Below are 20,244 nucleotides of genomic sequence, written 5' to 3' on the forward strand. Positions count from 1 at the left end.
GCTGGGGGCAGCTGAGTCACTGAGGGTATTCTGATCCTAACTGTGTGTACCAGCTGGTCCTGAACACTGAACTTGTTAATTTACATCACATTTGTGACTCCCTAGCGTTACCCATTCAGGGACATCAACTACACGATAAATTTTGTGTCTGTGATTATGTGATCTTTTGTTAGGGACCCATTAAGTATATTGTAAAGAAAATGGATGGCCACCCTTGGTTTTTCAAATGCAATATGTTTAAGGACCTTTATTCCCATGCACATAAGTTAGGCGATTCAATTTATTATTTCTCCCAGCAAAGGTAGTTTTAATCCAAATATATCATTTTAATCCTTTAGGTTTTTTCCTGGCACAGAGCAAACAAAAATCTTCATGGTGCCTTGTGACAGTAATAAAACTTACACTCCTTGTAAGATAACTGTGCTAAATCCTACAGACTGTTATTGTCATTTTCATTTAAAAACTGATCTAACTAAGATTCAGAAAAGTTAAGTAATCTGTCTAAGGTCACAGAAATAATCAGTGGTAGACTGACATTTTAGCCCAGGTTACTAAACTCCTAAAGTTCAGCTTTTCCTCCTGGTTTACACCGACTAAATAAGGAATCCACCAAGTATTTAAAGGGTATCGGGGGGACCTTCAAGTTGACGGAGGAGTAAGACATGGAGATCACCTTCCTCCCCACAAATACATCAGAAATACATCTACTTGTGGAACAACTCCTACAGAACAACTACTGAATGCTGGCAGAAGACCTCAGACTTCCCGAAAGGCAAGAAAATCCCCACATACCTGGGTAGGGCAAAAGAAGAAGAAAAAACGGAGACAAAAGAATAGGGACAGGACATGCACCTCTGGGAGGGAGCTGTGAAGGAGGAAAAGTTTCTGCCCACTAGGAAGCCCCTCCACTGGTGGAAACGGGGCGTGGGCAGGGGGGAAGCTTTGGAACCACAGAGGAGAGCGCAGCGACAGGGGTGCAGAGGGCAAAGCGGAGAGATTCCCACACAGAGGTTCGGTGCCAACCAGCACTTACTAGCCTCAGAGGCTTGTCTGCTCACCCGCTGGGACAGATGGGGGCTGGGATCTGAGGCTTGAGCTTCAGAGGTCAGATCCCAGGGAGAGGACTGGGGTTGGCTGCGTGAACACAGCCTGAAGGGAGCTACTGTGCCACAGCTAGCTGAGAGGGAGTCCGGGAAAAAGTCTGGAGCTGCCAAAGAGGCAAGAGACCATTGTTTCCAGGTGCTCGAGGAGAGGGGATTCAGAGCACCACCTAAGTGAGCTCCAGAGACAGGCGCGAGCCATGGCTATCAGCTCAGATACAAGAAACGGGCATGAGATGCTAAGGCTGCTGCCGCAGCCACCAAGAAGCCTGTGTGCAAGCACAGGTCACTATCCACATCTCCCCTCCCAGGAGCCTATGCAGCCTGCCACTTACAGGGTCCCGTGATCCAGAGATAACTTCCCTGGGAGAGCACACGTCACGCCTCAGGCTGGTGCAAACTCACGCTGGCCTCTGCCGCCGCAGGCTCGCCCCGCATACAAGTTATAACTACTGTACCCCTTCCTCCCCCCGGCATGAGTGAGCCAGAGCCCCCTAATAAGCCACTGTCTTAACCCCGTCCTGTCTGGGCGGGAACAGATGTCTAAGGGCAGCCTACACACAGAGGTGGGGCCAAAACCAAAGCTGAACCCCAGGAGCTGTGTGAACAAAAAAGGGAAAGAGAAATCTCTCCATGTAGACTCAGGAGCAGCGGATTAAATCCCCACAATTCCTTTTTTTTTTTTTTTTTTTTTGGTGGTACGCGGGCCTCTCACTGTTGTGACCTCTCCCATTGCGGAGCACAGGCTCCGGACGCGCGGGCTCAGCGGCCATGGCTCACGGGCCTAGCCGCTCCGCAGCATGTGGGATCTTCCCGGACCGGGTCATGAACCCGTGTCCCCTGCATCGTCGGGCAGACTCTCAACCACTGCGCCACCAGGGAAGCCCCACAATTACTTTTTTTTTTTTTTACTAATTTAAAATTTTTTTTAATTTTAATTATTTTATTTATTTATTTATTTATTTTTCTGTCTTTTTTTTCCTCCCTTTTCTTCTGACCCATGTGGCCGACAGGGTCTTGGTGCTCCACCCTAGTGTCAGGCCTGAGCCTCTGAGGTGGGAGAGGCCAAGTTCAGGACATTGGACTGCCAGAGACCTCCCGGCCCCATGTAATATCAATCGGCGAGAGCTCTCCCAAAGACCTCCATCTCAATGCTAAGGACCACCTCCACCTAAAGACCAGCAACTCCAGTGCTCGATGGTCCATGCCAAACAACTAGCAAGACAGGAACACAACCCCACCCATTAGCAGAGAGGCTGCCTAAAATCATAATAAGATCACAGACACACCAAAACACACCACCAGAAGAACAAGATACAACCCCACCCACAAGAACACAGGCACCAGTCCCCTCCACCAGGAAGCCTCCACAAGCCACTGAACCAGCCTTACCCTCTGGGGGCAGACAACAAAAACAATGGGAACTACGAACCTGTAGCCTGTGAAAAGGAGACCCCAAACACAGTAAGTTAAGCAAAATGAGAAGACAGAAAAATATGCAGTAGATGAAGGAGCAAGGTAAAATCCCACCAGACCAAACGAATGCAGAGGAAATAGACAGTCTACCTGAAAAAAGAATTCAGAGTAATGATAGTAAGGATGACCCGAAATCATGGAAACAGAATGGAGAAAATACAAGAAACATTTAACAGGGACCTAGAAGAACTAAAGAGCAAACAAACAATGATGAACAACACAATAAATGAAATTAAAAATTCTCTAGGAGGAATCAATAGCAGAATAATGGAGGCAGAAGAACAGATAAGTGACCTGGAAGATAAAATAGTGGAAATAACTACTGCAGAGCAGAATAAAGAAAAAAGAATGAAAAGAATTGAGGACAGTCTTGGAGCCCTCTGGGACAATATTAAACGCACCAACATTCGAATTATAGGGGTCCCAGAAGAAGAAGAGAAAAAGAAAGGGACTGAGAAAATATTTGAAGAGATTATAGTTGAAAACTTCCCTAACGTGGGACAGAAGTAGTCAATCAAGTCCAGGAAGCACAGAGAGTCCCATACAGTTAAATCCAAGGAGAAACACACCAAGACACGTATTAATCAAACTATCAAAAATTAAATACAAAGAAAAAATATTAAAAGCAGCAAGGGAAAAGCAACAAATAACATAAAAGGGAATCCCCATAAGGTTAACAGCTGATCTTTCAGCAGAAACTCTACAAGCCAGAAGGGAGTGGCAGGACATATTTAAAGTGATGAAAGGGAAAAACCTACAACCAAGATTACTCTACCCAGCAAGGATCTCATTCATATTCGATGGAGAAATTAAAACCTTTACAGATAAGCAAAAGCTAAGAGAATTCAGCACCACCAAACCAGCTTTACAACAAATGCTAAAAGAACTTCTAGGCAGGAAACCCAAGAAAAGGAAAAGACCTACAATAACAAACCCAAAACAGTGAAGAAAATGGTAGTAGGAACATATGTATCGATAATTACCTTAAATGTGAATGGATTAAATGCTCCAACCAAAAGACATAGACTGGCTGAATGGATACAAAACAAGTCCTGTGTATATGTTGTCTACAAGAGACCCACTTCAGACCTAGGGACAAATACAGCTGAAAGTGAGGCAATGGAAAAAGATATTCCATGCAAATGAAAATCAAAAAAAGCTGGAATAGCAATTCACATATCAGACAAAATAGACTTTAAAGTAAAGACTATTACAGGAGACAAAGAAGGGCACTACATAATGATCAAGGGATCAATCCAAGAAGTAGATATAACAATTGTAAATATTTATGCACCCAACATAGGAGCACCTCAATACATAAGGCAAATGCTAACAGCCATGAAAGGGAAAATCGACAGTAACACAATCATAGTAGGGGACTTTAACACTCCACTTTCACCAATGTACAGATCATCCAAAATGAAAATAAATAAGGAAATACAAGCTTTAAATGACACAATAGACCAGATAGATTTAATTGATATTTATAGGACATTCCATCCCAAAACAACAGAATACACTTTCTTCTCAAGTGCTCATGGAACATTCTCCAGGATAGATCATAACTTGGGCCACAAATCAAGCTTTGGTATGTTTAAGAAAATTGAAATCATATCAAGTATCTTTTCCGACCACAACGCTATGAGACTAGATATCAATTAGAGGAAAAAAAACTTTAAAAAATACAAACCCGTGGAGGCTAAACAGTATGCTACTGAATAACCAAGAGATCACTGAAGATACCAAAGAGGAAATCAAATACCTAGACACAAATGACAATGAAAACACGATGACCCAAAATCGATGGGATGCAGCAAAAGCAGTTCTAAGATGGAAGTTTATAGGAATACAATCCTACCTCAAGAAAAAAGAAAAATCTCAAATAAACAACCTAACCTTACACCTCAAGCAATTAGAGAAAGAAGAACACAAAAACCCCAAAGTTAGCAGAAGGAAAGAAATCATAAAGATCAGATCTGAAATAAATGAAAAAGAAATGAAGGAAACAATAGTAAAGAGCAATAAAACTAAAAGCTGGTTCTTTGAGAAGATAAACAAAATTGAGAAACCACTAGCCAGACTCATCAAGAAAAAAAGGGAGAAGACTCAAATCAACAGAATTAGAAATGAAAAAGGAGAAGTAACAACTGACCCTACAGAAATACAAAGAATCATGAGGGATGACTACAAGCAACTATATGCCCATAAAATGGACAGCCTGGAAGAAATAGTCAAGTTCTTAGAAAAGCACAACCTTCTGAGACTGAACCAGGAAGAAATAGAAAATATAGAGACCAATCACAAGCACTGAAGTTGAAACTGTGATTAAAAATCTTCCAACAAACAAAAGCCTGGGACCAGGTGGCTTCACAGGCTATTTCTATCAAACATTTAGAAAAGAGCTAGCACCTCTCCTTCTCAAACTCTTCCAAAATATAGCAGAAGGAGGAACACTCCCAAACTCATTCTATGAGGCCATCATCACCCTGATACCAAAACCAGACAAAGATGTCTCAAAAAGAGAAAACTGCAGGCCAATATCACTGATGAACATAGATGCAAAAATCCTCAACAAAATACTAGCAAACAGAATCCAACAGCACATTTAAAGGTTCATACAGCATGATCAAGTGGGGTTTATCCCAGGAATGCAAGGATTCTTCAATATACACAAATCAATCAATGTGATACACCATATTAACAAATTGAAGCATAAAAACCATCTGATCATCTCAATAGATGTAGAAAAAGCTTTTGACAAATTTCAACACCCATTTATGATAAAAACTCTCCGGAAAGTAGGCATAGGGGAATTAGCATAATAAAGGCCATATATGACAAACCCACAGCCAACATTGTTCTTACTGGTGAGAAACTGAAACCATTTCCTCTGAGATAGGAACAAGACAAGGTTGCCCACTCTCACCACTCTTATTCAACATAGTTTTGGAAGTTTTAGTTACAGCAGTCAGAGAAGAAAAAGAAATAAAAGGAATCCAAATTGGAAAAGAAGAAGTAAAGCTGTCACTGTTTGCAGATGACATGATACTGTACATAGAGAATCCTAAAGATACTACCAGAAAACTACTAGAGCTAATCAATGAATGCGGTAAAGTAGCAGGATACAAAATTAATGCACAGAAATCTCTTGCATTCCTATACACTAATGATGAAAAATCTGAAAGAGAAATTAAGGAAACACTTCCATTTACTATTGCAACAAAAATAATAAAATGCCTAGAAATAAACCTACCTAAGGAGACAAAGTCCTGTATGCAGAAAACTATAAGACACTGATGAAAGAAACTAAAGATGATACAAACAGATGGAGAGACGTACCATGTTCTTGGATTGGAAGAGTAAAATTGTGAAAATGAGTATACTACCCAAAGCAACCTACAGATTCAATGCAATCCCTATCAAACTACTACTGGCATTTTTCATAGAATTAGAACAAAAAATTTCACAATTTGTATGGAAACAAAAAAGACCCCGAATAGCCAAAGCAATCTTGAGAAAGAAAAAAAAACAGAGCTGGAGGAGTCAGGCTCCCAGACTTCAGACTATACTACAAAACTACAGTAATCAAGACACTATGGTACTGGCACAAAAACAGAAATATAGATCAGTAGAACAGGATAGAAAGCCTAGAGATAAACCCACACACGTATGGTCACCTTATCTTTGATAAAGGAGGCAAGAATATACAATGGAGAAAAGACAGCCTCTTCAATAAGTGGTTCTGGGAAAACTGCACAGCTACATGTGAAAGAATGAAATTAGAACACTTCCTAACACCATACACAAAATAAACTCAAAATGGATTAAAGACCTAAATGTAAGGCCAGACACTATCAAACTCTTAGAGGAAAACATAGGAAGAACACTCTTTGACATAAATCACAGCAAGAACCTTTTGACCTACCTCCTAGAGAAATGGAAATAAAAACAAACATAAACAAATGGGACATAATGAAAATTAAAAGCTTTTGCACAGCAAAGGAAACCATAAACAAAGTGAAAAGATAACCCTCAGAATTGGCAAAAATATTTGCAAACGAAGCAAGTGACAAAGGATTAATCTCGACAATATACAAGCAGCTCATGCAGCTCAATATCAAAAAAAACATTCAACCCAATCCAAAAATGGGCAGAGGAGCTAAATAGACATTTCTCTAAAGAAGATATACAGATTCCCAATAAACACATGAAAGGATGGTCCACATCACTAATCATTAGAGAAATGCAAATCAAAACTACAATAAGGTATCACCTCACACCGGTCAGAATGGCCATCTTCAACAAATCTATAAACAATAAATGCTGGAGAGGATGTGGAGAAAAGGGAACCCTCTTGCACTGTTTGTTGGGAAGGTAAATTTATACAACCACTATGGAGAACAGTATGGAGGTTCCTTAAAAAACTAAAAATAGAACTACCGTAGGACCCAGCAATCCCACTCCTGGGCATGTACCCTGAGAAAACCATAATTCAAAAAGATACATGTACCACTATGTTCATTGCAGCACTATTTACAATAGCTAGGAAATGGAAGCAACCTATACATCCGACAGATGAATGGATAAAGATGTGGCACATATATACAATGGAATATTACTCAGCCATAAAAAGAAATGAAATTGAGTTATTTGTAGTGAGGTGGATGGACCTAGAGACTGTCATACAGAGTGGAATAAGTCAGAAAAAGAAAAACAAATACTATATGCTAACACATATATATGGAACCAAAAAAAAAAAGTGGTTCTGATGAACCTAGGAGCAGGACAGGAATAAAGGCACAGACGTAGAGAATGGGCTTGAGGACACAGGGAGGGGGAAGGGTAAGCTGTGACGAAGTGAGAAAGTAGCATTGACATATATACACTACCAAATGTAAAGTAGATAGCTAGTGGGAAGAAGCTACATAGCACAGGGAGATCAGCTCAGTGCTTTGTGACCACCTAGAGGGGTGGGATAGGGAGGGTGGGAGGGAGACGCAAGATGGAGGGGATATGGGGATATATGTATATGTTCACTTTGTTATACAGCAGAAACTAACACAACATTGATTCACTTTGTTATACAGCAGAAACTAACACAACATTGTAAAGCAAACATACTCCAATAAGATGTTAAAAAAAATAAAATATCAATAAAATACAAAACAATTGATTAACTTTTAGAAGCAAAATGTTTTTTAAAAAGCTGTTTTAGGGCTTCCCTGGTGGCGCAGTGGTTGAGAGTCCGCCTGCCGATGCAGCTGACGCGGGTTCGAGCCCCGGTCTGGGAAGATCCCACATGCCACGGAGCGGCTGGGCCCGTGAGCCATGGCCGCTGAGCCTGCGCGTCCGGAGCCTATGCTCCGCAACAGGAGAGGCCCGCGTACCGCAAAAAAAAAAAAAAAAAAAAAAAAAAAAAAAGCTGTGTTAATAATCAGAACCTGAAAAAATAGACTGTGATAGTTTAACTCTGAAAATTAAAGATAATTCCATAAAATCATTTTATTACTTTATGTGCTGCTTGAAATAGTAATATATTAATAGATGTAAAAGTTAGATATAGTTAAAAGATATAGCTAACTATTGTCTTACAGAACACGAGTGCCCTAATAAATGGTTTTAGGTTCAGTACACAACTCCAACCAATATAATAAATAAAAATAATAAAATAGCAATAAATGCTGAAATAGGAACAATATTTTTGAATATTAACTGATATATTTTTCATTTCCCTTGAATCATATGCTCTTGTCTATGTCTGCAATATCTAGTAGAAATATAAAATGAACCACATATATGATTATTAATTTTCGAAGTCATATTTTTCAAAAGCAAAAACAAAGGTTCAAGTTTTAAAATATATTTTATTTAACCAAGTATGTCTAAATTTTAACATTTCAATATGTGTCAATATAGAAGTTATTAATGAGATATTTTGCATTCCCCTTTTTGCAAAGTTTTCAAAATCCAGTGTCTATTTGTCTTTTGCAATTCAGCTCAGTTCTGATACTACATTTTCATCTCAAGTATTTGATCTCTATTTAGGTTTCATAAAATTTACAGTGTAAAAGTAGAAACATATACCCAGTTTGTTCCAAACATATTTAAAAGTTTTCTAATAATCAAAGCAAGTACCAGTTTTAAAAACTGAATTTAACTAATATTAAAAATGCAGTCCCTTGGTCCCACTGTCTATGTTTCCAGTGCTCAGTAGCTCTAGCTAGTACCTACCATATTGGGCAACGTAGCTCTAGGATTTCTCATCTGTTATTCAGTGCCTCAGAGAAGGACATGCCATAAGAGAAGGGCCAACATCTATCTCCCCATTTCCCTGTCTGCTAGCTTCTGGCAGCCCCCACTCTACTCTCTGCTTGTATGGGGTTGACTATTTTAGATTGCACATATAAGCGAGATCTTGCAGTATTTGTCTTTCCTCACCTGGCATATTTCACTTAGCATAATGTCCTTCAGGTTGATCTGTGTTGTCTCAAATGGCAGGACTTCCTTCTTTTTTGATCCTGAATAGTATTATATCTATACATACCACACAGATATAATGTATAGCAATGTAACTACACTGTATTGTGTACTTGAAATTTGCTAAGAGAATAGGTGGATCTTAAATGTACACATACACACAAAATGGTAACTATGTGGGGTAATGGTTACATTAAATTAGCTTGATTATGGTGATCACAATGTACACATATATAAAAACAGCAAGTTGCATACCTTAAGTATATCGATTTTTTAAATTTGTCAATTATACCTCAGTAAAACTGGAAAAAGGAAAAGAGAGATGGGCCAGTACCAATTAGAAAAGGAAGACAATGTTTGGCTTCAGTAGTCAAATCTCTCTTTGTCAAAAGAGAACAGGAATTTCTAAATTCCAAAGCTACCTTTACATACCAAAAGCAAAATTTGAAGATCTGTGTATTTTATTACAAGGTAATAATAAAGAGTACACAGGATATAGTATAAACAGGGTGGTACCACCAACATATAGGAGGGGAAAGTGTCAGACTTTCTCTCTCCCTCATTCTGTTCCTCTTCAGTGCAGGATGGATGCCCATGATGAAGTTTAGGTCAGTTAGGGGAAAAAAAAGTAGCTGCATGCTCTATACAATCTAGGTTTAGTACATAAAATTTATGGCTTCAATATACCACTGTTTATTGTGCTTCCCCAACACAGCCCTGAAAGGTCTGAATTATGTGAACACAAATCTGGTACAAAGTCCATGGTCTTTCTACCACTGCATTACCTCTCATCACAATTCTATTATATACCCTATCAAATACATTTACATTGCAGTTTGGCAAATTTATGATCACGGATAAGTATGGATATAATAATAAGACTTTCAGGACACTGCACACCTGGCTTAATAAATGTACACTCCAAATTTTGTTCAATGTCTCTGTACCAATTTGCAAATAAATCTCCAGTGGAGTGCCATGGAATTCTACCCTTGACACTGCCTTGTTATTGGTGATCTGTATGGTGCTAAGAAGAAGCTGAGAGAAATGGGACTAATTTGATAGATGTCAACCTCAAAGGTCAAAAGGGTTTTAACAAGGTGGAATGCTATTTTGAAAACAATTAAGAAATTTGATTTTTTAAAAATAACCCCAGGAATCCAAGATAAGAAGAACTTGGTGGGACATCAGTCCATGTGAGGACTACAAACAGTATGACCAGTAGTAATGCTATGTGGTTATTAAAAAAACAAAACCAAAAAAACCTATTTCTTCTTAGGATATATGAATCAAAGTAGTCAAAACCTGGAAATCAGTTTAAAGAATCCATCCTAACCTGATTATGAATTGTAGATTCATGAGTAAGACTATAGGGTGCAATCCGAATAAACCCACACATCATGGTCAATTAATCTATGACAAAGAAGGCAAGAATATACAATGGAGGAAAGACAGTCTCTTCAATAAGTAGTGCTGGGAAAACTGGACGGCTACCATTCTCTAACACCAAACTCAAAATGGATTGAAGACCTAAATGTAAGACTGGATACTATAAAACTCCTAGAGGAAAACATAGGCAGAACACTCTTTGACATAAATCACAGCAATATTTTTTTGGAGCAGTCTCCTAGAGTGATGGAAATAAATACCAAAATAAACAAATGGGACCTAATTAAACTTAAAAGCTTTTGCACAGCAAAGGAAACCATAAACAAAATGAAAAGACAGCCTAAGGAATGGGAGAAAATATTTACAAACGATGCTACAGACAAGGGACTAACTTCCAAAATATGCAAGCAGCTCATACAGCTTAATATCAAAAAAAAAACCAACCCAATCATTTTATACATAAGGAGTTCAAGGCTTAGATAGGTTGAATAACTTGCTTAAGTAAGTGACAGAGCCAGGACTCAAACCCAAATCTCATTGGTTCCAGAGCAGGTAACCTAATCACTTTGCCACAGTTATCCCTTATGGATCATTTTTACAAATTCCAGTCCATTCATTCATTCACGCATGAAGCAGATATTGATTGATTATCATAGTTTTCTTTTGACACCATGACAAAATACCACAAACTTAGGGACTTAAAACAACCCAAGGTTATTATCCTAGAGTTCCATAGATCTGAAGTCCAGCATGGTCTCACTGGGCTAAAATCAAGGTTTCAGCCTGGCTGCATCCCTTCAAGAGGCTCTAGGGAGAATTCATTCCCTGCCTTTTCCAGCTCCCAGAGGCTATCTGAATTCCTTGGTTGGTTGCTCCCTTTCTCCATTGTCAAAGATGGCAGCATAGCATCTTCAGATCTCTCTGACTACAGTTAGGGAAGGTTATCCATTTTTAAAGACTCATGTGATTTGGTGACATATTCACAAGTTCCTAGGATTAGAGCTTCGGCATTGTTAGGGGGCTAATATTCTTTCTATCACAGGTGCCTACCCTGTACCAGGTTTTGATCCAGGCAATATGAGATAGACAAGGAGGAGAAAGACAATAGCAACTAAACACATGCATATGCAAGACAATTTCTGATAGCGATGTGTATTTTCTGACAATAAAAGAGTTCAAAAATTCACTTTTCCCCAAGCATGCCATTCATGCATTCATTAATTCAACATTTTTGAATACTTACTACATAAAAGGAGTTCTATGCATTTCAGGTAGAATGGTGAATGGACAGAGGTTTTATTCTAATGGAATATTCTCGTGGAGGCAACAGATATACCTACACAGAAATGGGGAACATGATTTTAAATAGTGACAAATGCTATGAAGAAAATACTCTATACTCTTTCTCTTGTGCCTTTGCATTTTTCATTTATTCGTTCTTTTATTTAGTAAGTCTAGTAAGTCTTTTGAGTGCTTACTGTGTTTCAGGCAAAGTGCTAAGCTCAGGGCTTACAGTGCAGACTCCAGATTTGCCTTCTGTGTCCTCACTGTAGTGAAGGGAACAACCCAAATGAGTATAAACCACACATTGTGGTAAGTGTTCTGGGAGAGGACGACGCGGGTGCTTGGGGAGCGCATAGCAGGGTTACGGATGCTCTCCCTGGGTCTAGGACACCTTTTACCCCCATTTCCCCTTTGCCGGGAACTCGTACTCATCCTTCTGGATCTAACCTAGATTCCTCCTCTTTGAATAACAGTTTCAGTTGTATAGTAAGTAATTAACAAACACAAACATTTGTGTTTTTATTTTATAATAGTATTGTTTTAAAATTGTACAGTGCTTTCTCATTTACCCAAGAGATAGATTAATATTCTCACAAGTGAGTCCATTCACTTTACTATGTGGGCATTGAGATTATATTTTAGTAAAAGCAAACAAGTAAGCAAAACCCCTTTATATGTGTGTCAATTATTGTATATATTGTATAAGCAAGGAAAAAAATGTGTAGAAGAATATACACCTCGCTGTTAGCAGGTAGCAAATGACTGGTTTTAATCTTCTGTATCTTGGGGCTAATAGATATTCATGGGATTGATGAATAAGAACTGCCTAATAATGGCTAAATGGCTTGGCCTATGAGGTAGTGAGCATTCACTGACCCTTGAGGACTGAGCAGATACCATCCTGCTCAGATTATACACCCTTCTGTTTGTGTTTTATTTTAGCTACATTTTGACATCTGGTTAACCTAGATGGTTTCATAAGTGAATTAAAAACCAAGAGAGCATAAATAATCAATTCCTGTCCTGTGTCCAACTTGCTTAATAGATTCTCATGCTATAATTTCCTCTTCTGCAAATTAGGTATAATAGACCTTCTGTAAGGATAACATAATTAGACTGGTTAAAAGGCACTTACGTTCATAAGTACCAAAAAGTTTCCTAGTACATATAAGTGCAAACTCAAATTTTTCTTTTGTGACATCCATGTCAACTGATTATGGTACAGAAAAATCTGTGCATTATAAAGCACTACGGTGACCCACTTTAAAGTTGAAATTATTTGAAGAAATGTCATCCTTCTCCCATAACGCTTAAAATTCAATTATCTTCTATTCTGGTTCTGGACATTAAGTGGGGATCTGGTGGGGGAAGAGCCAAATCCCAGGCTATTCCTAATATAAAAGCCTTTTCATGAGTTTGCATAGTGGCCAGACTGTGTCTTGGGACGCTTTATAAACAATGCTTAAGTCATAGAGCATCTTAGGAATAAACTCAAATTCAAGAGACACTTCAGAGGATTGTAACCCAAGGTCACAGATTACTATAGGCTTACACAATTTGGATAAGTTAGGGCTGAGCTCTATCTGTGATGGCCTCTGGGGTTGAAGGAGAAGGCAAATGTTTTCCAAAGCCATACAGATTCTGTAGGAGATTTCCCACACAAACCACATATATACTACTTCCTACTTCTTCCTACTAGTAGAGTATAGATGTAGCCTCACTGCTATGTACTATGGTGGCCTTCTTTCCTGTATTTTTCGTTTCATTTCTCTTGCATTCACTGATACTTAGCTTATGCCATTTTCTCTAGGCAAGAAATCAATCAAGAAAGAAACAAAGTTTAAAGGCACCAAAGTGCTTTACCCCTACTTCCCATTGACATCTCTCCTTCTCAAAAGTGCCACCCCCAATAGTTAAGTTGTATATTCTTCATAGTAAGCTTTGTCTTGAGTCAATTTTTTCATCTATAAAATGAAGATAATGATGATTTCTTACTAATATGGTTATTTTGAGGATTTAATAAGTAAAGTAAAATGCTTAGAACATTGCCTTGAACAGCCATCGCTCATTAAATCATAGCTATAATAAGTATTAGTGGTATTAATACTATTCAGTTATCATTTCACGTTCATTTTGTTTTAATAAGGATAGGATGTCTTTAGCGTTCTGACAGATGTGAAGAAATGCAAAGGTAAGAAGTTAGTAATCAGCCGCATAGCTGTGTTACAGAAAATCCCACAAGCAGCTCAAATTTCACTCCCTGTTTATATGCACGAGTCAAATAAGGAATTACTCTATTAGGTACGTCACTGGACACCTGAAGTGGTGTGATATTCTTGCCTTGTTACTCATGTGGGCAAGACTCTTTAATATATTCTCTTAGAATGGCAAAAGCACCATTTTCTCTTTCTCATCTCCTATTTCCCTCTCATGTATACTTATTCTTCTTAACTGAGATTATTTAGCTCTTTCAAGCACAGGCTTAGAATACACAGACATAGCTCTGAAGGTCATAGGCCCAAAATGGAGATAATCCAGCTTTTTTTTCCCCTAGAGTATCGGGACCAGGGATAGATTGCAAAGAGCTAGAACTTGGCTAGGTAGAAGCCTTGTATCAAATGAACTGTTTAAATATTCATACAGTGTGTACTGGCAGCTAACAGGGCTGCAAACTTGCCCAGAAAAAAAAAAAAGAGAGAGAAAAGATAATTACTGAATTTCATAGCATTCTAAAATGGCTGCCATGAACTAAAAGCATAAGTGCTGATTTTGGTTTAATCTCTTAGGCAAATGTATTTTTTATTCAACTGAGGACAATAGGCAAGTGGTTACATACATTTCTAAGTATTTTTCTGATTATATTATCAGTATCAGATTCTGACATTAATATCATAAAAACTGATTGCACTGTCAAAGCCATCTCTTTAATAGTTACTTTACTAGTGACTTGAAATAATAACTGACACATTTCCTTCACAGTCAACAGATTCACTTATATAGGAACACATGGTTTAAGTTATGAGCAATTGAGCTATAGAATAAATCAGATTGGGGGAAAGACTGGGTTTTTTGAGCATGGTGGCTCACAACTTGAAGGCATTTCATTCTGTGCAATCAGCTGACACTTAATTGTTCTTCATTAGCATATGTGAAGATGCCAAAAATGTAGGTGTTTACTAATTGTTTTGTTTTGGCTTTAGCTGACACATTTCCCCCATCATCGTTAATTTTTTGTTGTTGTCCTAATGCTGGTTGATAAAATTTGGTTAAAACAAAGTAATTTCACAATTTCAGGTAACAGCATAAAAGCAAACCTTGGCACTGTATTGAACTTTAAATTCTTTTTTCAAAGTAGTATCTGTTTAGTGGAAATCCACTCCATTTTGTTTTTTATAACTATACTCACAACTTCTAATTTTTATAAAGTATGCATCCTCTCCATATGGTATACAAAAATGTAAGCATTAAAAACATTCATTCATCAGTTTTCCCCTTCTAATAGTATTGATCTAAAATGTAAATTCAGATGAAACAGGAATAAGTACATTAAAAGTTAAAAAAAAGTCACTTGGAATGTCTGCACTCAGTATCTTAGATAATTACTAGTACATAAGAATTGGCCATTAGTCAATATAAGGTAAGTAAAATGAACTAATCACTACTTTTAAACTACTTTTAAGAAACTTCTTTCAAAAAAATTCGTAAACTTCAGTTAATTATTTGAACTATATAGGCATATCTGTGTCAATAAATATATATATGTACAGACACATATATGAGGTGTATATCAAGGAAATACGTTCATGGAAAGTCATGTTTTTCATTTACTATTTCAGATGTACATTACCAACACAATCAAAGCCAAAGGAACAAGACTTGCTAAGCCCGTTCTATGCCTGGGCTTAATGTGTTTGGCCTTTCTTACTGGGCTCAACAGAGTAGCAGAATATCGAAATCATTGGTCCGATGTGATAGCAGGCTTTCTGGTTGGAATATCTATAGCAGTATTTCTGGTAAGTACAAATTTCTTTAAATATAATTTGTTTCTTAATCAACGTGTATAACCACCTATTAGAAAATACAGGTGTGAATCACTGGGTTTAGTTGTCAAAAGGTGGTATAGCAAATAGAAATATTTATGTTTTAAGTCATTCGTTTCTTCCTGCTCCCTCGTTTATTCTGCCCAAAGTCAGGTTTGGGGGTGAAGAAAACACATTGGGTTGACCAAAATGTTCGTTCGGGCTTTTCGTAACATCTTACGGGAAACCTGAACGAACTTTTTGGCCAACCCAATATATTCTACATTTAAAGGTGAACAAAATGTTTTCATGTAAAATGGAACGGGGCTAAAAACACTCATGCCTCCCCAGATGGTTTTTAAAACTGGGTTGTTTGAATATTTTAAAAGTTTCCTCATGGCACTTTGCATCCTGGAGTATGTAGACCATCCCAAAGTGCCCTGGTGCCTCTGCGCAGTACTCTTAGTGAGCCGCCAAGTCTCAGCACCTGATAACAGGTGAACCTCACTTGTGAGATGAACCGGTTCCCTGCAGTGACTAAAAACCCAGGGATAGTTTCCAAGACGACGTCGCGCAAATCAGATTTTGCCAAGGAGTGAAGAGCATACGTAGTGACTTCTGATGAAGTCATCTCTACTCTTATGATAAAATCCCCTTGGAATATGTCTATAGGTTTTAGTTGTTGGAAAATATACTTCAGTCTGGCTGTAGAATTAATCAATCCATTATAAGTATGGATGTTTTACCCAGATGGAAAAAATGTGTAGACGACTGTATAAATCAAAACATATTTTTGGGGCTTCCCTGGTGGCGCAGTGGTTGAGAATCTGCCTGCTAATGCAGGAGACACGGGTTCGAGCCCTGGTCTGGGAGGATCCCACATGCCGCGGAGCAACTAGGCCCGTGAGCCACAACGACTGAGCCTGCACGTCTGGAGCCTGTGCTCCGCAATAGGAGAGGCCGCAATAGTGAGAGGCCCGCGCACCGCGATGAAGAGTGGCCCCCGCTTGCCACAACTAGAGAAAGCCCTCGCACAGAAACGAAGACCCAACACAGCTAAAATAAATAAATAATTTTTAAAAAAAAACAAAAAAACCCATATTTTTGCATTGACACATTATAAGAAACACTTTATTTTAATTATATTTAAATTGTTTCTCCAGAGTAACTTTCCTTCTTCAGTTTATTTTCACTAGTTCATAAGCAGTAAGCAAAAACTTATATGAACCTTTCTTCTACCAAAGCTTTGGGCACTATCTATGTGTCGGGCATTTTAGGAGGTTATTTCTTCTAGAACTTCCTGCGGTAAAGTGGTGACTATCCCCTGATCCCTCTCTAGACCCTGTGCTGCTTTTCTTGCTGATGTCACTCCCTCTGATGTCCAAAGTCCTGAGAGACTTAGGCTCACCCCACTCTGTTTCCCAGAGATATCCTGTAGCCTCAGGAAAACTGGGGCCCACCCACGCTTGGGCCAAAACCTTTCCCTTGCTGTCACTTATCACAATTGAAACAGGTTAACTTTTTATAAAACAGAACAAAACAAAAAGCATCTTACATAAATCCTAAGAAAATAATCATAGGCAGGGCAAAGAGCATACCAAAAGTCAAAGTTTTAAAACACTGCTGTCAGATGTAACTGCGTTTCAGCTCTGCGAGTCCAGAACATCTTTGCTAGCATCTCATCAGGCTTCGTCTTATCCTCCTGTGGCTCTTACGATCTTCCCTTTACTGCCAGTGAATGTCGTGACACCCTGCGTTGTGAAATCTAGAGCCCTCATGTCTTCCCTGTCGCTTCCTTGTCTGAGAACCATGTGGTGAATGATGAGTTGGGCTCTGGATACCCCTTGGGTTCAAGACCCTCCTACTGCACATATTTAGAACATTCCACAGGCCCCTTCAGACATTCCCATGCACCCAGGGAAATGACCTTATAAAAAGGTCATGTGAAAATGCTTTAACCACGTAATGGCTAAACAAGCTTTTATACGTTCATTCCCAACTGTTTATGAATGTGAGTGCCTACAGGTGCCAGGCAAGGTGTCAAGAACTGGGGCTGCAAGGAGGCTCAGATAAGCATGACCTGTCTGCTGTGGGAATTTGTTTCCGGGGTCAGGGAGGAATAGTCAGGTTATTCCCGTAAACGTTCCCTCCCTCTCTTCCTTCATGAAACAAACATTTACTGAGACCCTATTCTAGTCCAGGCACTGTGCTTGGTGCTGGGAATAAATACACGAAAAAGATACAATCCAGGTACTCAAGTAGATCGCAGTCAGGTGGGACAAGGTGGACACAAAGAGTTCTATAGAGGGTAAATGTAATGGTAGAGGTACATATACTCAAGACATCTACCCTGTTGGGATTAGGGACAAATCAGAAAGAGGAGATAATTTATAAACTTGAAAGGTTTGTAAAGCAGGTAGGTCTAGCCTGGGGCATAAGGAATGAGGGGCAAAGAGCACAGAGCACAGAGGCAGTACGAAATGCTTCATAAAATAAGTATGTATGAAGCCTCTCCTATAGTCTAGGCCCAAGGCGCCATGTGCATCTGAGAGAACATGGCCCCCGGAAATGGTACCAGACCTCCAGCGCGAGTGACGAGAAAGGGGAGTGGAAGAGCACACAGGGGAATACCCTGAAAGGCCTTGTATGTTATGACAATAACGTAGACTTTTGTTTAAAAACGTAGGTGTTTTGGGAGCCTCTGTCAGGGTCCAAGTGAGTTGAAACAGAAAAACAGCCTGATTGAATCTGAATCCCAGCTTCTTTATCTACTCAGTTTGTGCCGTTAAGCAACCCTCAGTTTCTTCCTCTTTAAAGGAGGCTATAAACAGCCTCCTTAAGGGATTATTATAAGGATTTATAAAGGTTAAACAAAATGGTGTGTATATTCAGGGCATGGCCACATGGATGACTGAAATAATTTCTGTAAGTGAGAGTTTGTTTCCTGTCAGTCCTTTTACTTTCTGATAAGATTTGTGCTTTGGGGAAAATATGTTTTCTGGAAAATAAAGCTCCAGGTGAAGATAGAGGAGACAAGTTAGGCAGAACCAGGGAAATAAGATGGCACAAATCGGGCCTCTGAGGGCACAGAGAGAGGGGAGGCTATCGGGAGGTATTTGGGAGGTGGAATGTTTTGGAGCTTGATGGAACATTGGAGATGACGAGGATGAAGCAGGCAGCAATCTATGATGATTCTCGGATTTCTCACTTGGGCAACTAAGTAGAATATTTATTTCAAGCAGTGACTGCAGCTCTGGTTTACAATATGCTGGGGTGTTTCCAGTGATCCTTCAGTGTGTGCAGATCACTAAAATGATTCCAAAATAAAATTAACAGTAACCTACTCCAAGACTCTGTGTGTCGGTTGAAGGCATTCACATCCCCCATCACCCACACCTGGTGTCTAGCGTTTGCCTTTGACCCACTCTCCTCCTTCACCCCCACACCCAGTGACTGATCTAGTTCCAGTTCATTTCCACCAGAGTCTTTCTCCCATGTCGTATTTCTGCACTGTTCTGACCATAGCCTCTCGATTTTAGAGATCAAAACTTCTTACCTCTATTATATCAACGGGTTCCTAGCTGCCTGCTCACTTCAGACTCTCCTCCACATACCTCACATTCTGCTTCATACACATGATACCATAATTCATTGCCAATAACAAAGCAAAACAAACAAACAAAACCCTCTTTCCTGCTGCATTAAATCAGACACTTCCATTGAACTTCTGGGATCCTCCATAGTCTGGCTTCACTCTTCCCCACCAAGTTTATGTTTCCCTCGTTGCAGTGGAACTCCTGCACTTGGAATCCAGTCAGTTTTCTTCCTGTCTTACACAGACAGGCTCTGTCTGGCCTGTGCGTTGCCTCAGCTGGAACACCCACTCCTCTGTATAGTTTAGAGAGCAAAACAGGAGTGGGAGTCAGACAAACCTAGGTTGAATCCTTCTGTTGCCACTTTTTCTTTTTGCCACTTTTGCTGGATGTGTGACATCATACAAGTCACTTAGCCCCTCATCATCCCTAAAATAGTGAGGCCTCCCCTGAACTGTATTTAAAGTGATTACCCCTCCCCAAGGACTCCTTTTCTCATTTCCTATTCACTTTTCTCCACTGTGTAATTCAACTTTTAATATACCACATATAATATTTTTGGTTTTGTTTTTTGCTATCAAACCCACTGGAATGTAAGCCACTCACAGAGAAGGTGTTTATTTGTTTTCATCACTGTGTATTCTCAGTATTGGGTCTGGTACATAGGAGGTTCTCAGGAAATATTTGATGAATGAATGAATGAACTGTTTTATTTACTTTCCAGAGCTCTTTTGAGGGTTAAGGGAAATCACATATATAATAAAGGCAGTCGAGTGTGTGGTACAGAGAAGGCTCTAGGTATCATGGTCTTCACCTTTGATGACTGTATTCAAATCCTTTATGCACTTGAGATTTTTCTTAGACAAATCCCAGCTTCCCCAGGAAGTGTCCCTGATTACATCGTTC

General features: G+C 39.2%; 1 protein-coding gene across 2 annotated transcripts in view; it reads left to right on the top strand.

The window, feature by feature from the left end:
• The window catches only part of PLPPR5 (phospholipid phosphatase related 5), a 127,954-nt gene that overhangs the window by 82,252 nt on the left and 25,458 nt on the right, over positions 1–20,244 (top strand). For both annotated transcript variants that reach the window (XM_004263066.4, XM_049714806.1), the window contains exon 4: positions 15,563–15,739. In XM_004263066.4, coding sequence (XP_004263114.1) covers positions 15,563–15,739 — 177 coding nt within the window. The remainder of the gene's footprint in view (positions 1–15,562; positions 15,740–20,244) is intronic.

This window comes from Orcinus orca, chromosome 1 (assembly GCF_937001465.1).
Source record: "Orcinus orca chromosome 1, mOrcOrc1.1, whole genome shotgun sequence".
NCBI classification, from domain to species: domain Eukaryota; kingdom Metazoa; phylum Chordata; class Mammalia; order Artiodactyla; family Delphinidae; genus Orcinus; species Orcinus orca.